Here is a 15084-nt window from a genome sequence, read left to right on the forward strand (position 1 = left end):
TTCACAACTCCTCAGTAAATGAAGAAACTCATGTCTGCATGCAGCAATGTTCAGGTGTGGGCTGGTGACATTCACACCACAAATATTAAACACCGACCATTTCCAACAGCGAGTCTAACCACCTACCCTTGATATTCAATAACATTACCATTACAGAGTCCCCTCCATCAATATCCTGTCGGTCACCATTGATAAGAATTTCAACTGGATCAGCCGCATAAACGCTGTGGCTACAAGAGCAGTTCAGAGGCTAGGGATCCTGCAGCGAGTGGCTCACCTCCTGACATCCCAAAGCCTTTCCACCATCTACAAGGCACAAAATCAAGATGGTTTGTTCTCCACTTGCCTGGATGAGTGCAGTTCCAGGACATTCAAGAAGCTCAACACCATCCAGGACAAGTTAACCCACCTGAACCACTACCCCTACCCCACCCTGAACATTCATTCCCTGGTGCAGTATGCACCACTGACAAAATTCGCTGCAGTTACTTGTCCAGGATACTCCGACAGCACCTCCCAAACCCACCATCTCTCCCGTCGAGGAGGACGAGCTGAGCAGGCACAGGGGAACACCACCACCTGCAGGTTCCCCTTCAAGTCACACACCATCCTGACTTGGAAATATGTCACTGATCCTTCATGGCCACTACTTTTAAATCCTGGAACTCACTCCCCAACAGCACATTGAGAGAGCACCTTCACCACACAGACTGTAGTGGTTCAATACAGGGGCTCACTCCCACCTTCTCAGGGGCAGTTAGGAATACACAATAAATATGATGCCCAAATCCAAAAACTGATTGAAAATTAAACTGCTCCCCGAAGCAGGGAAAGTGTCAAACCTTGGCGACATGTTTGAGGTCAGCTCAAACCTACCCGAGCTCCTTCAGATCTGCTCAAAATATCTCTCCTTCCACTCTGACACTTCCTCGCCATCACAATCACCGATTCAGTTCACCTGTAACTAACAGCAGGTTCCTGCTCCAGGTGCTCAGCCCCAGGAAGCCGTTTCAATCTCTAACACAGCATCACAGCTTCTGAAACACTCCCACACCTCATCAGGAGCCAGTGACTGCTGTCAGAGAGTGGGGAGAGGGAGAGAGGGAGAGAGGCCAATTACTCCTTGTCTCCATCCTAAATGAGTGACCCCTTTTACTGAAATGATATCCCCACTGGGGAAAACATCCTGTCAGCACCCACCCTGTCACTCTCCCTCAGGATCTGATATGTTTCAATAAGATCACCTCATTCTTCTGAACTCCTTAACACATACTGGTCCAACCCGCCTAACCCCTCTCCATACGATAACCCCTTCATCCCAGGGATCAGAGTGAACCTGCACTTTGCCGCCTCCAGTGCACGTACATCCTTAATTACCAGAGAGCAGAGCGCACTGAATGTCTGGTGCACTCATCAGTGCCCTGTAAAGTTGCTTCAACATTCCCCTACTTTGTTACTCCATACCCTTTGCAATAAAAGGCTAACACTAGCCTTCCTAATTATCTTTGTACCCACATTCTAACTTCTTGTGTCCGAGCTCCTTCAGATCTTTTCAAGATCTCTCTCCCTCCACTGTGGACACTTCCTTATCATCACCTGTAACTAACAGCAGATCCCCACTCCAGGTACTCAACCCCAGGAAGCTGCTTCAGTTTAGGCCCCTTCTTTCCCTCCATCTCACAGCATTTCATCAGAATCACGTTTATTATCACTGACTTATACAATATGAAATTTGTTGTTTTGTGGCAGCAGTACAGTGCAAAGACATAAAAATTACTATGAATTATAAAATAAATGGTGCATAAAAGAAGAAATAGCCAGGCAGTGTTCATGGACCATTCAGAATTCTGATGGTGGAGGGGAAGAAGCTGTTCCTAAATCGCTGAGTGTGGGTCTTCAGGCTCCTGTACCTCCTCCCTGATGATAGTAACAAGAAGAGGGCATGTCCCAGGTGGTGAGGGTCCTTTGTGATGGATGCCACCTTACTGAGGCACCGCCTCTTGAAGATGTCCTCAATGGTGGGGAGGGTTATGCCTGTGATGGAGCTGGCTGAGTCTACAACCCTCTGCAGCCTCTTGCGATCCTACACATTGGAGCCTCCATACCAGGCAATGATGCAACGGGTCAGAATGCTCTCCACCGTACATCTGTAGAAATTTGTAAGAGTCTTTGGTGACAGACCAAATCTCCTCAAACTCCTAATGAAATAGAGCCACTGGTGTGCCTTCTTCGTGATTGCATCAATGTGTCAAGCTTTTTGAATGTGTTTGGAACAGCACTCATCCAGGTAAGTGGAGAGCAAACCATGCTGATTGGTCTCTTTGTAGATGGTGGAAAGGCTTTGTTCAGGAGGTGAATCTCACTTGGTTTAAATAAAAATTTGCTTTTTCAATCTTCCTTCCAAAGTGGATAACTTCACATTTCCCCACATTATACTCCATCTGCCAACGCCTTGCCCACTCCCCTACCCTCTCTATATCCCTCTGCAGGCTCTGTGTGTCCTCACAATCTGCTCACCCACTGATCTTGTATCATCGGCAGATTTGGCTAGGGTACACTTGGTCTCTGTGTCTAAGTCATTAATGCAGATCATGAATAGTTGGGGCCTCAGCAAGGTAAAAGTAAATAGATCTTCAAAGTCAATTCAAACTGACTCCCCCCACAGCTGGGAGTCACAGGGAAACTGACCACAGCTTCAGTGAATTGTAATTAAAGAAAGCACTTTAAAAACTAATCCCCTCGAAGCAGCAATTATCCTAAATGGATGGTAAGAAAGATTACAGTCCCTGGGGAGTGAGCCCATCTAATATGGTGCTAAGCTGCTTCACCTTTATAACAGGGTTTAACGGTCCCTCGGAGCTCCCGCTGTAGATCATGGATGGTTAAGCTCCTCAGAGTCAGGAGGAGAACTACCACCAGGGGATTTTACTCCGATGGAGTTTTCCTCGGCTCTTCCAGCCTCCTACAACGGGACCATCGGCGCTTTTGATGGTCCCCAATGGCCGTACTTTGCCCCGAAGAGCACCTACATGGCAGTGGCCACGCTGATGGGTTTGGTGGTCTTCCTGGCCTCCTTTGTGAACGGTCTGGTCATCCTGGTGTCCATCAAGTACAAGAAACTTCGCTCTCCCCTCAACTACATCCTGGTAAACCTGGCCGTGGCCAACCTGATGGTCACTTTCTTTGGCAGCACGATCAGCTTCTCCAACAACCTCAACGGTTACTTCACCCTGGGGGAGACCGTATGTCAGTTCGAAGGCTTCATGGTGTCTCTGACAGGTGGGTGATCCTAGGCTGCCCCTGTGGGTCCATGGGGGGGGGGGGCTTCCCCTCCCATGGTCCATGACCTAGGGAACCCCTGGTCCTTAAGGAAGAGATATCTGGATTGATCCTGGTCTGAGCCAGGTGCATTGGGAACAGGAAGAGGCCATTTGGACTCTCAAGCCTATTCCATCATTGTCACTTCATGACTGATCGTTACTAGAGTTGTAAAGCACAGAAACAGGCCCTTTGGCCCACCATCTCCATCCTGACCATTGTACATCTATACGAGCCCCATTTACCTATATTTAGTCTGTAGCCTTCTATGCATTGGTGATTCAAGTACTCTATTCCATAACTCTTGGCACATGTTCCTTAAAGAGCAGGAAGTGGGACTAATCAGTGACCTCTCTCTAAGAGCCAGTACAGTGTGATGGGCTGAATGGTGATGTGCATGTCTAAGCCAAGATGGTCACCCACCATCCTGACTTGGAAATCTATTGCCGGTGCTTCACTGTCACTGGGTCCAAAGCCTGGAACTCCCTCCCCAGCAGCATGGTGGGAGCACCTTCACCAGAAGGACTGCAGCAGTTCAGGGTGGCAGCTCTCCCTCACCTTCTCAGGGGCAGCTAGGGATAGGCGATAAATGTTGACTTCACCAGCGACGCCAGATCCTGTGAGAGAGACAAAAAGGTCCCTCTCCCTGTGCTGTAGGAAGCACTGGTAGCACAAGATGTCCCAAACGGACTCATCTTGAGGAAATCCCAGTGTGGCGGGACAGAGAGAGAAGGGGGCAGTTTCAGATCAATGGAGGCAACTAATGAGGGAGTCAACTCAAGTCACGTGGAGTTTATTGTCATCTGCACAAGTATGATGAGGTACAGGTACAATGAAAATCTTGCTTATAGCAGTGTCATAGGGACGTAGGTTGATGCAACACACAGAACATAAATTATCCAAGACAGTGAAGAGAAAACAAAAGACTGCAAAAAAAGACATAAGTGCAAAAAAAAGAGACAAGTCCATGGCAGTGCGAGAGGTGGTCCGTAGAGTTCTGTTGTTGAGGTAGGGTTAGGGGTGTGCAGGTCAGTTCAAAAACTTGATAGTTGTAGAAAGTAGCTGTTCCTGAACCCGCTGGTGTGGGGCTTCAGGCTTCTGTACCCTCTGCCTGACAGTAGCAGTGAGGTACAGAACAGGACAAGAGGACAGAGTCAGGACAAGGCTGAGATTGCCTCCATCCTGGTCCTGCAGGGAGCAGCTGGTTCACAGAAAGAGTGAGTGAGATCTTTGCTGTGTCCTTCCTGGACAGGTATTGTGGGACTGTGGTCACTGGCCATCCTGGCTTTCGAACGGTACATCGTCATCTGCAAACCCATGGGTGACTTCCGCTTCCAACAGCGGCATGCGGTCTGGGGCTGCCTCTTCACCTGGCTCTGGTCGTTGGTCTGGACTGCCCCACCTCTGTTCGGATGGTGCAGCTATGTTCCCGAGGGTAAGAGCATGCTCAGGACTCAGGATCCCCACTCTCCACAACACCATTCCACCAGAGACATCACCAGTCGCTCACTCGAGCTGCTTTACCTGTCCATCCTGTGTGATGACCTTCTGCCTTCAGTCCCCGCTCCCACCAGGATCCTATTATCTCAAGTCCCTCAATGTCCACAGGTCTACTGGTACCAGCCTTGAATCTAGCCGACAGTCAAGTTCCTTCAGCCCTCTTGATACAGAATTCCAATATTTCACTGTTTCTCCAGAATTCCCAAATGGAGTTATTAATAACCATATCACATTTATGACACTTGTTCCTGGGTTGAAATCCCATGCTGACCAAACCCATTCATTTCAGTAAAAGCCTCCAAGAGGTCCACCCTCAGTATCCCAGTATCTCCCGCTGGTTCTCCCCTGGATGAATCTTTGCACTTTCTCCTGTGGACCTTGACCGTCCCCAGGGTTGACTTTCCTTTCCTTTCCCCTACGCCCTTTGGTGTCTGCCCTCTGGGGCACCAGAGGCTGTTGCTTTCAAATCACAGCCATCTCTCCCTCACGCATCCATATATACACACACACATCAAACATGATGTGACTCATCGCTTATTCAATCCAGTAAGCAGACTTCCTGATTGTTATCATGTTACTGTTGTAGGATCTTGCTGTGTGCAAACAATTGGAAATATTTCTTACTTCCCTTTGGTGTGCCCACGTGCGTGTCTGTAGTGAGGGGGTGTGCACACTAGGTGCCCCTAGTGTGGGTTGAGGCAATGGGAGGGCACCACCTCTCTGTGGGACATGCCAATCAACTGCTTTCACTAACTAAGGACATTTTCCTTTCTGGGCACTAGGACTGCGGACATCTTGTGGACCGAACTGGTACACCGGTGGGACCAACAACAACAGCTACGTGGTCGTCCTGTTCGTCACCTGCTTCATGATGCCCCTGAGCCTGATCATCTTCTCCTACGCCAGCCTGTTGGTGGTCCTCCGAGCCGTGAGTTTGGTGAATCTTTCTGCTCCAGGGATCCGTGCTTCGCTCCCAATCCTCTTCCGTCACTCTGCGGATCTGCGTAACCCAGCTCTCTGGCCCCCCAGTCACTGCAGACCAGCCAGCCCATGGATCCTGCCCATTATCTGTGGTGTCTGGTGGGACTCAAACCATAGTCTCTGAGTTTACAAGTCTAATCATCAACATACTGTCCCTCCCACCTCCCTTATTTGGTTCCAGGCTCCACCTTCCTCTCCTATCAGATTCCATCATCTGCAGCCCTTTGTTGCCTCCACCCATCACTTCCCAGCCTCTGTCGCTATTTACACTCTTCCCTCCTCCATCTGCCTAACAACCCCCCCCTCCCCTCCCCCAATCTGGATCCACCCATTCCCTGCCAGCTCCTGCCCCACCCCTTCCCCTCACCTCTTTATACTGGCTATCTCCCCTCTCTCTCTCAGTCCAGATGAAGGGTCTTGACCCAAAACATCGACTGTCCATTTCCCTCGATAGATGCTGCTCGTACCACTGAGTTCCCCCGGCAGGTTGTTCTTTGCAACAAGACTCAACCTGATTGGTTCCAGTCTTAAACCAATAAATCCCAGAGGTTGTGGGTTCAAAGCCAGCCAAGTTAAGAATCGGAATTTGGTAAATCTGTCACAAAGTAGAATAACCCACAACATTAGTTGCCTTGTCGATATAGTTCACTATGTCCCTCAGGAGGAGGGAGTCTGAAGCCACTGCTCTAGTCCCACAATAGTTGTGTGTGTAGGGAGTAATGAATGTGACTGGATCAGGTCATTTCTATCCTGAGGATAAGTATGGGTGAGAGAATGGGAAATGTCACAGTGCAGAACTGGAAAAGTTTAGCAGGAATCTTATCCTGTGTCCAACCTTATTTATACAACTTTCATCACAGTATTTACATAGTTTTACATTAAAACATGACCCACCCCAGTCCAAGATAGACCCCAGCCCCTGTTGTGCCCACTGGACCCGTAAGGCCTCCAGAGAGACAGTGGACACCAGTTCTTCCATAGCACGATGTACAAGGTACAGAAGGTGCAGTAGGCTGTCCCTGCACTGGACACCAAAATGTCCCTCAGCATCCTCCTCCCGCACCAGCTGCATGAACAGCCAGTGGTGGAAGGAGACACAGCGGAGGCTGCTCTCCCGAAGACCGAGCAGGAATGGGGTGATCCCCAAACTCTGCTGCCCCAGATGGTGCAGGTGGGGGAGGAAGAGCTCACCAGCAATGAAGGGTGGGACACTGGAGAAGATGACCCACTGTGTGGTGGTCTCCAGTGGGACCACCAGCAGGAAGGTCCCACCCATAGTGAGCACCTTGCTCAGAGCCAGGCACCCGCTCAGTCTTCAGAAAGAACACATCCTTCCCATACACTTGAGGCCACAACAACCACCAAGGGGCTGAAACCTTGGCTGCTATCTTCACACAGGCCTCCGTGGTCATGTTTGGGTGAACATAACTCTTCATCCTATTTTTTGCTAACAATAGTTTGAATGGTTACGGAGCTACAGGAGCAATGGAGCTGCTACACCCATGTAACTGTAGGGGGATCCCGCCAATGGAGAGGATGGGGTGGTTATCAGGTAAAAAAAAACCACACCCACCCCAGCAGAAACAATGACCGTACAATGAAATAACACAAAGGAGAGGGGAGATGAATTGGGGAGGGGAAGGGTTGGGGAAGCTCAGGATGGTCATAGAGTCGTACAGTAATAGAGCACAGGAACAGGCCCTTTGGCCCAACTGGTCCATACCAACCACAGCATCTTCCCTGCTTGTCCCAGATGCCCACATTCAGCCCATAACCCTCCAAGCCCCTCCCCTCCATACCTATCCAAATGCCTCTTAAATGTTGCAATTGTACCCGCCTCGACCACTTCCTCTGGCAGCTCCTTCCAGGTACTCATGACCCTCCATGTAAAGAAGGTACCTCTCAGGTCTCTTTTAAATCTCTCCCCTCTTATCTTGTATATGTGCCCTCTAGTTATGGACTCCCCAACCCTGGGGAAAAGACTATGACCGTCCATCCTATCCATACCCCTCATGATTTATAAACTTCTATGAGGTCACCCCTCATTCTCCTACACTCCAAGGAATAAAGATTCAGCATGGCCAACCTCTCCCAATATATTACACAGGCCCTCTAGTCCAGGCAGCATTCTCGTAAATCTCTTCTGCAGCTTGACAATGTCCTTCCTATAACAGGGTGACCAAAACTGTACACAATACTCCAAGTGCAGCCTCACCGATGTCTTATATAACTGCAACATAATGTACCTTCTCCTGAACTCAATGCCCTGACTGATGAAGGCCAGCATGCTAAACACCTTCTTCACCACCCTGTCTACTTGCATGGCAGCTTTCAGCAAACTGTGCATTTGTACTCCCAGGTCCCTCTGTTCCACAACACTGATCAGTGCCCTGCCATTCACTGTACAGTATGTCCTACTCTGGTTTGACTATCCAAAATGCATCATCTCACACTTATTCAAGTTGAAATACATTTTCCATTCATCAGCCCATCTCCCTAACTGATCAAGATCTGGTGGCTCCGTTGTTTCACAGCTCCAGCTCTTCAGCTGGGAGAAGCCTCTTCACCCAGGTCAATTGGAAGCTGCTGAGGCCTTAAAGTCCAAAGGTGTAAGGAAAACCTTCTTCACCCAGACAGCCCCAGCTGACCTGGGCCAGGCATTTGGGCTAGGGAGGGAGTTCACTGGCATTAAAGTTGTCTTTTTACACAGTCCTTGATTCTTCATAGGTTTGCAACCCCACCCCAGCAATCTTTCAGCCTCCTCCAACAGTCTTCTGCCACACAGTCACCTACCTTATAGTATATAAGGAGTCTCCTTCTTTTCTCCAAAAATAAACTCCTCTTCCTCTCCTCTCTCCCACAACAAGGTGGATGAAGAACTATAACCTCTCTCCACCTCCTCTCAACCCCAGAGTTCCTACCACACTGACTGCTGCAGCCAGCTCACAGATTGGAGTCAGGTGCTCCCAATTCACCAATCAGTGCAGCACTACACAGCCCTGGCAGAGTGTGTTGGGAAAGTGTAGAGGGAGCTTCACTCTGTGTCCGACCCTGGGAGTGTGTGATGGGACAGTGTAGAGGGAGCTTCAATCTGTGTCTGACCCCAGGAGTGTGTGATGGGACAGTGAGGAGGGAGCTTCACTCTGTGTCTGACCCCAGGATTGTGTGATGGGACGGGACGGTGCAGAGGGACCTTCACTCTGTGTCTGACTCTGGGAGTGTGTGATGGGACAGTGTAGAGGGAGCTTCACTCTGTGTCTGACCCCAGGAGTGTGTGATGGGACGGTGTAAGAGGGAGCTTCACTTTGTGTCTGACCCCAGGAGTGTGTGATTGGACAGTGTAAGAGGGAGCTTCACAAGATCACAAGACAAGGGAGCAGAAGCAGGCCATTTGGCCCATCGAGTCTGCTCCAAGGAAAGGGAAATAGAAATGAGAAATGGGGGAAGAAGAAGAAAAAAAACTATTCTATTCCCAATTACCGGCCTTATCCCCATGATACCCTGACTATTTAGATATCTATCTGTCTCCTCCTTGAATGCCCCCACTGATCTGGCCTCCACTGCTGTACGTGGCAAGGAGTTCCACAAATTCACCACCCTCTGGCTAAAGAAATTTTTCCTCATCTCTGTTTTGAAACTGTACCCTCTAATTCTAAGATTGTGCCCTCTAGTCCTGGACTCACCCACCAAGGAAAACAGCCCAGCCACATTTACTCTGTCCTTTCCTATCAATATTTTAAATGTCGCTATGAGGTCCCCTCTCATTCTTCTGTACTCCAGTGAGTACAGTCCAAGAGCCGACAAACACTCCTCATACGTAAGCCCTTTCATTCCTGGAATCATCCTCGTAAATCTCCTCTGAACCCTCTCCAACATCAACACATCCTTCCTAAGATGTGGGGCCCAAAACTGCGCACAATATTCCAAATGAGGCCTCACTAGTGCCCCGTAGAGCCTCATCAACACTTCCTTACTTTTATACACTATACCTCTCGAAATGAATGCTAACATAGCATTCGCTTTCTTTACCACCGATCCGACCTGGTGGTTAACCTTTAAGGTATCCTGCACGAGTACCCCCAAGTCCCTTTGTACTTCCGTGCTTTGGATTTTCTCTCCTCCTAGATAATAATCTGCCCGCTTATTTCTGCTTCCAAAGTGTACAACTGCACATTTCCCTACATTGAATCTCATCTGCCATTTCCTTGCCCATTCTCCTAAACTGTCTAGGTCCCTCTGCAACCTTCCTATCTCTTCAATACTCCCTACTCCTTCACTTTGTGTCTAACCCTGGGAGTGTGTGATGGGATGGTGCGGAGGTAGCTTCACTGTGTCTGACCCCAGGAGTGTGTGATGGGACAGTGTAGAGGGAGCTTCATCCTGTGTCTAACTCTTGCCTTGGAAGAGTTTAACAGGACAATGGTCCATTGCTGGTGCTGTGATCCTGACCCCCATTGATGAGGTTCCATAGCATGTGAGTGAGCTCTGTCTCTTGCCTCCACAGATCGCTCAGCAGCAGAAGGATAGCCAGACCACACAGCGAGCCGAGCGAGAGGTGACCCGCATGGTGATTGCCATGGTGATGGCCTTCCTAGTCTGCTGGCTGCCCTATGCCAGCTTTGCCATGGTGGTTGCTGTTAACAAGGACATTGTGATTCAGCCCACTCTGGCCTCCATGCCTTCCTATTTCTCAAAGACTGCCACCATCTACAACCCCGTCATCTATGTCTTCATGAACAAACAGGTACAACCAGTTCTCACCCCTTCACTGGACAGTTCCGACCCTCCTAGAGGTTTCATCACACGACTGCCAAACCTCACTCTGCCCTGCCTCCAGGCACTCCTGACATTGGTCACCTGACATGTTAATCATGTTGTGCTCCACCTTCTGCAGTGGAATGGTCAGAATCAGGTTTATTATCACTGACATATGTCGTGAATTTTGTTGTTTTGCAGCAGCAGTACAGTGCAAAGACATAAACATTACTATAAGTTACAAAAATAAATAAATAGTGCAAAAGAGGAATAATGAGGTAGTGTTCATGGGCCGTTCAGAAATCTGATGGCGGAGGGGAAGAAGCTGTTCCTGAAACATTGAGTGTGGGTCTTCAGGCTGCTGAATGGTTAACAGCTAGCTTCTTACCTGACTGACAATCAAGAATTGACCAATCAATAGTTTTTTTTTAATATTTCTAATTATTTTTGCCTAATAAAACACTGAAGATAGTACACATGAATGCAATCTTCTTTCGTGCCCCTGCAGTTATTCCTCCCCATAAAAAACACTATGATGCTGGAGGAACTCAGCAGGCCAGGCAGCATCTGTGGAGAAAAGCAGGCGGTCAACGTTTCAGGTCAGGACCCTTCTTGAGTCCTGAAGAAGGGTCCTGACCCGAAACGTTGACCGCCTGCTTTTCTCCACAGATGCTGCCTGGCCTGCTGAGTTCCTCCAGCATCATAGTGTTTTCATCTAGATTCCAGCATCTGCAGTCCTTTGTTCCCCTTATTTCTCCCCATGTTTGCCTTTAGCTGTGCTTGGGAGAATACTCTCACCAACTCTAGAATATTCCCACCAACGCCAGCAGAATATGGAGGTCAGGCAACATTAGTTGTGCTGCAATACACAAAAAGTGCTGGAGGAACTCAGCAGGTCAGGCAGCATCCATGGAGGGAAATAAACCGTCAATGTTTCGGGCCAAGTCCCTTCATCAGGACTGGGAAGGAAGAGGGCAGTAGCCAGAATAAGAAGGTGGGTGGAGGGGGAGGAGCACTGCCTGTGTTGTGCTGCCTTTCCTTTCTCCTGGTTCTGCAGAGTCTTGGTTGTCTAACTTTTACAGAAACCCGGGAATGTGGCTGGGTCTCAAGGCTCTGAGGCGTCTCGCCCAGGCAGGATCTGTGACGCAGGATGAATTTCCCAGTAAAACTCCATTAATCCGCCAGGTCTGGGACTTCACTGGTGCCAGACCAGCAGATTTTATTAACATTCCAACACTTTAAAAGCAGTTTTTTTTTGAAGATGTTATACATTTCAGTTAATCTGCTAAATTTAAAAGGAAGCTCAAGAAACAGAAGAGGTGAGTTAAAGAGAGCGTGGGGAGCAGGTCCCAGTGAATGGATGGGGAGTGTGGCAAACATTACCTGCAGAGCCGGATGCCCAATCATCAGGATTTCTGAATGGTTGGATAGCGGATTATCAGAATTCCTCCCTCCCCGGCCTCTGGATTCTGCCTGCCACTGGCACCTGGTGGCTGGGCTGAGGATGGTGTCTCAGGGTGGCTGATCTAAAAACACTTCAGATTACAGCACTGCTTTCTTTCCCTACCCGAGGATGTCCAAGTGCTTCGTAGCTGACAAGACTCTTTTGAAGTGTAATGACGTTGAGAATACAGCAGCTGACAGGGTAAGATCCCACGTGGAGGGATAACTATTCACCCAGGACACCAGGGGGAACCTCCTGCTCTTCTTGAGGCAATACTGTGAGACTGTTTGTGTCCACCTGACGTGGCCTTAGCTCTGCATGCCCCCTGAAGTGTAGCATTCCCTCGGTACTACACCAGGAACGTAGGGTGACATTTTTGTGCTTACAAAGACGTACTGGTTAGCAGGTTAACATGGGTGTAATTGGGCAGTGTGGGCTTGTTGGGCCGGAAGGGTCTGTTACCGTGCTGTATAAACAAAGTTGTTTTAAAGTTTTTTCTCTGGAGTGAAACCTGAATGCAGATCAGAGCAGAGACAGCACTTCACTCAGCCAGGCCAGAGACACACAGGGGAAGGGTTCTGAACCTGCCGCCTGATTGTTATTTTCCTTGTGGTTTATGTGCTATATGACAAAACAGGTCCTTTGGCCCACTGAGTCCATGCCAACCATCTGCACTAATCCCATTTTATTCTCCCCATATCCCCATCATCTTCCTCCCAGATTCTACCACTCACCTACACACTTGGGAAAATTTACAGCGGCCAATTAACCTACTAACCTACACATGTGAGAGGAAACTGCAGCTCCGGGGGAAACCTATGTGGTCACGGGGAGAACATGCACGCAGACAGCACCAGAGGTCAGGATTGAACCTGGGTTGCTGGAGCAGTGATGAAGCAGCTCTACCAACTGTGTCACTGTTACTTGATGTGGTGGGTTGATGAATAGGATTGGGAGGAGAAGACCATTTGACTTCTTGAGCTACTTCCCCTTTCAGTGAGATCACAACCGATCCTGTGCCTTGTCCATTTTCCCATCCAATGTCCAAGAACCTGTCAATGTCATCCTGTAATATGTTCACTGACCGAGCTCCTGCAGGGTTCTGGGGTGCAGAACGTAGAACAGTATCACGCAGGAACAGGCCCTTTGTCCCACTATGTCTGTGTCGATCATGATGCCAATTTAAACTGCACAGCTGCCTGCACACGGTCTATATCCCTCCATTCCTTGCCTGTTCGTGTGTCTGTCTAAATGCCTCTTAAGTGTTGCTATTGTATCTGCTTCCACCACCTCCCCTGGCAGCGTGTTCCAGGCACCCACCACTCTCTGGATAAAAAATAACTTGCCTCGTAAATCTCCTTTAAACTTCCCCCCTCTCACCTTAAACCTCTGCCCTCTAGTATTTGACATTTCCACACTGGGAAAAGGACTATCCACCCTATCTATGCCTCTCGTACTTTAATATACTTCAATCAGGTTACATCTCAGCCTCTGATGCTCCAGAGAAAAGGATTAACAATATTCCAAATGAAGAAACCTCTCCTAATTGCAGTTGGGACTGGCTAACCCCTTATCCAGGGGTCCGGAGGGTGGAAGGGGTCTGGATTGCCTGAAAGGGTGGAGGAGGCAGAACCCCTCCTCATACCAGGATGTAGACTGGAAAAGTGGGGTTAGGCTGGGCACAATGGGTTGAATGGCCTCCTTCTTGGGTTCTGATTTTATGAACCTACTGGCTCCCCAGCCAAAGGAAGTAGCCTGCCAGCCTGTGAAACCAGCTCATGATGTAAGAAGGGAGGGGAAGCGTTTCATAAATGTAGGCTGTTGTTGCCTCGCAGAGACAGGAACTGGTATTGGTATTGGTTTATTATTGTCACTTGTACCGAGGTATAGTGAAAAATTTGTCTTGCATACCGATCATACAAGTTAATTCATTACACAGTGCAATTACATTGGGTTAGTGCAGAGTCCATTGATGTAGTACAGGTAAAAATAATAACAGTACAGAGTAAAGTGTCACAGCTACAGAGAAAGTGCAGTGCGATAAGGTGCAAGGTCGCAACAAGGTAGATCATGAGGTCATAGTCCATCTCATTGCATAAGGGAACCGTTCAATAGTCTTATCACAGTGGGGTAGAAGCTGTCCTTAAGTCTGGTGGTACATGCCCTCAGGCTCCTGTATCTTCTACCCAATGGAAGAGGAGAGAAAAGAGAATGACTCAGGTGGGTGGGGTCTTTGACTATGCTGGCTGCTTCACCAAGACAATGAGAGGTAAAGACAGAGTCTAAGTCCCTCAGATAATTGCTTCCACTCCAGTCGTGTGGGTTCTGGGGTGACTGAGGAGGCTGATGTGAGCACTACAGACTCAGTGATGGACATGTAGGAACGGATGAGGGGGTATTTTGTGAGGTGCCGCTGGGCTTCTGTGACCTCCTGATACATGTCCTTGAGATTCTCAGTGGGATCCCAAACACTTTCAGCCATCATAGTCAGGGATGTGTGGGTTGGTAGGTTAATTGCTACCCGTAAATTGCTCCCTAAGGTGTGAGTGAGTGTGAGAATCTGGGAGGCGTTGGTGGGAATGAGATGAGAATAAATATTGGAGACACAGGAGAATGCAGACGCTGGAATCTGGAGCAACAATCTGCTGGAGGAACTCAGCGGGTTGAGCAGCATCTGTGGGGGGAAAGAAATTGTTGAAGATGGGGTTAGTTAAAATGGGCAGTTGATGGTCAACAGAGATGGTGGGCCGGAGAGCCTTTTTCCATGCTGTACCTCTTTGCGACTCTTGTTGGCTGTAAAGTGTATTGGGATGTCTATCGATAACCTCTCCCCCTGGCCCTCTCTCTCGCTACCCCCCTCCCTCTCCCTCTCCTTTCTCTCCCTCTCCCTCTCCTCTTCCCCAGGGTCTGACCGTTTCTCCTTTCTCTTCCCCCTGCAGTTCCGGAACTGCCTGCTGACCACTGTGTGTTGCGGCCGCAACCCGTTTGCCGGGGATGAAGAGACGACCTCCAGCTCCACTGCAGGGAGTCACACCGAGACCATCACCCTCTCTGAAGGGGGTGGCAACAGAGTCTCACCAGCCTGA

The 15084-nt window shown here is 49.1% G+C and overlaps 1 protein-coding gene across 1 annotated transcript; it reads left to right on the top strand.

The window, feature by feature from the left end:
- Positions 1-2972: 2972 nt before the first annotated feature.
- LOC127581170 (pinopsin-like) lies at positions 2973-15084 on the top strand. The gene is made up of 5 exons (XM_052035252.1): positions 2973-3279; positions 4571-4753; positions 5601-5746; positions 10304-10543; positions 14938-15084. The coding sequence occupies exons 1-5, from the start codon at positions 3030-3032 to the stop codon at positions 15082-15084; spliced, it is 966 nt and encodes a 321-aa protein (XP_051891212.1). The 5' UTR covers positions 2973-3029.

The sequence above is a fragment of the Pristis pectinata genome, chromosome 21, assembly GCF_009764475.1.
Source record: "Pristis pectinata isolate sPriPec2 chromosome 21, sPriPec2.1.pri, whole genome shotgun sequence".
Lineage (NCBI taxonomy): Eukaryota > Metazoa > Chordata > Chondrichthyes > Rhinopristiformes > Pristidae > Pristis > Pristis pectinata.